The following is a 2,597-nucleotide window of genomic DNA, read 5'->3' as shown; positions in this document are numbered from 1 at the left end:
CCCCCCAGATTCACCAAGGTAATGGGAGGACTCATCTAAATCTAACTGAACAGGTCACTACTACCATGTACAGTTGTTGGTGAGGAGTTTGTACAATAAGACTGATTATAGGGTCATTTTAAAAAATTAGGGTGACCCTGCGGCCAGATGTATGTGTTTGACTCGTCTGTGCCCCTTGTTTCATCATATTCTATAGCCATCAACCTTGGCCACATATCCTGCTAGCCTGACAAGCCAAGACTGACCCAATGTTAAACAATGATCAGATTACACATGCTGCAGAAAATAGAGAGGACAACAGGGAGCTGAGATGACATACAGCCTGTTCATTCTGGGTTTATCTTTACTACACAGGACAGAAAGTGAGGCAAAATCTCCAAAAGCAACAGAGAAATAAAATCCTTTTATTTTTAAGGGAAGGCTAGAGCCCCTGTCAGATTTTTATTGCTGCGTCATTTATTTTATTAATTTTATTAAAAGGTATTTATATAGTTGCACATTCACATCAGTCCCTAAGCTCAAGGAGCTTACAATCTAAGGTCCCTATCTTACATACATACAGGGCCAATATAGAGAGGAGCCAAGTAACCTACCAGCATGTCTTTGGAGTGTGGGAGGAAACCCACACGAGCACAGGGAGAACATGCAAGGTTTTTACTCACATACATGAAATTAATTAGTTGGCCCCTTTAGTGCCTGTTCACACGACGTCCGTTTTCTGTGCTGACCTGATCCGTACGCTCCTGCACTAAATATGCATCCCAATGTATCCCTATGTGTTTTATGGGCTACAGTTCTCACGTGCGCAGTCCGTTCCTGACTGAAAAAATACTGCATGTCACATTTTGTCCGGTCAGCAAACGCAACGAAAACGGAATGCAATGCAGCTAAGAATTTTTTTTTTAATTCTTGCTCCACTTTTTATGATGTCATCATCGTTGGACTTCCTGGTTGTGGTGGAGCATCAGAGGGAAAACCAGCAGTCATGACTAACATGGTCCTGGACATTGAGCGAGTCTTGGAGTCCCGGAGCCTCAAGGTCGGGCGTACCCAATAACGATGTCTCCCGCGAGCTCGCTCTCTGCAGATTGCTGTAGCCGGCACCATCAACATGCCTGCAAACATGCGATACATGTCTGATCACCAGCTTTACATACACAAAGGGAAGTAGATGTTACGAGAGGGCGGAAGTGACCTCAGGAGGAAGAATCTGCATACTGACAGCCCCACGGCTTGAAAAAAAAAAAATGTCAGCATCCGGACCGAAAACGCACAGCATAGCATGAGTAGCAACGCGTCTGCAGATCCGGACCTGATCAGGCCCTTAATGATTTGCTTCTCTTCTACATCACTGATCAAACCTGTGGCAACAATGTTTAGTTACTGTGATCGGGGGTTGTGGGCAGCCAAAATGAAAGCAGGGGCAGTACTCACCTTTCGTGATGTATGCAGTAATACGCAGCCAGCGCTCTCGTTTTCTGCTGAAAGAAAATAAAAAAGGCATCAGAAGAAGCGGAGTTCTACTACATGATCAGAGCAGCCATCTTGTCTCATTGGACAGGATTGTACAATATCCGTTAAGTTTTCAGAAGGGGGAAAAAATAACATTTCTATTTTTTTATTTTTTACCTATTCTACAGTTTTGTGAAGGGATTCTACCACAAATGTCAATCACTATTAGATCTTGAAAAGGCAAGATGAACAAGACAAAAAAAAGGATCAAGAACTCAATAATAATAATAAAACCAACATCAATATCTCAATAAAAAAAATAAAACAAGGATGATCGATAACTCAATAACAAAAACCAAGATCAAGAACTACCCCCAAAAATGAATCAATAATTCAATTTAAAAAAAAAGAAGATCAACCAAAAAAATTATGAAGTAAAAAACCAAGATCAATAACCAAATAAAAAAAAAAAAAGATTTATAAAAAAAAACAAGATTGACAACTCAATAAAAATAAATGAAAAAAACCCAGATCAATAACTCAAGAAAATCAATAACTCAATAATAAAAAGAATCTCAATCCAAAAAATAAGTACAAAACCAAGATCAAATAAAAAAAACAACCCAAGATCGATAACTAGAATAATAATAAAAATAATGAGTATAAAAACAAACCCCCAGATCAATAACTCAATAATAAAAATTGTAACCTCAGGACCCACATTTGTCCTCGGTCATTGAGTCGCGACCCAAGACGCACTGCAATGGAATGCACGGCATTGTAGTACTGGGCGTTCGGGTGTAGGCGATCAGACTGTGGGCGGGAGGTGCGTTTGGGGTGTCATTCAAGTTATTGGCAACGCAACGCACCTCCCACACCAGAACGTGCAGTAGGTGCAATTGCGTGGTCCAGTGCATTAAATCGCACTGTAATAGTGTGAACGGATCCTCAAAAACACTGACGGAGACACACACACACCAAAAATGTTTTTTTTTTGTTTTTTTAACTGCCTCCGGGCCGGCCGAAGTAGAAAAACGGCCAGCCCGGAGCTCTCTAGATCTGAGCGGGCGTCTCTAGACGTCCGCTCAGACACGCCCCCTCGCGCGCGCCGCTCGGCGCGCGCGAGCGGGGAATTGCCGTTTTTT

General features: G+C 41.9%; 1 protein-coding gene across 3 annotated transcripts in view; it reads right to left on the bottom strand.

Moving 5' to 3' along the window:
• The window catches only part of SLC4A11 (solute carrier family 4 member 11), a 159,541-nt gene that overhangs the window by 62,506 nt on the left and 94,438 nt on the right, over nt 1-2,597 (bottom strand). For 2 of the 3 annotated variants that reach the window (XM_018560904.1, XM_018560906.1), the window contains exon 4: nt 1,435-1,481. In XM_018560904.1, the coding sequence (XP_018416406.1) occupies nt 1,435-1,481 (47 nt within the window). The remainder of the gene's footprint in view (nt 1-1,434; nt 1,482-2,597) is intronic. The other variant, XM_018560905.1, reaches the window with a different exon arrangement.

This window comes from Nanorana parkeri, unplaced genomic scaffold, assembly GCF_000935625.1.
Source record: "Nanorana parkeri isolate BGI_ZX_2015 unplaced genomic scaffold, ASM93562v1 scaffold486, whole genome shotgun sequence".
Lineage (NCBI taxonomy): Eukaryota > Metazoa > Chordata > Amphibia > Anura > Dicroglossidae > Nanorana > Nanorana parkeri.
The sequence above is the reverse complement of the archived record's forward strand: the minus strand, read 5'-3'. Positions and strand labels throughout refer to the sequence as shown.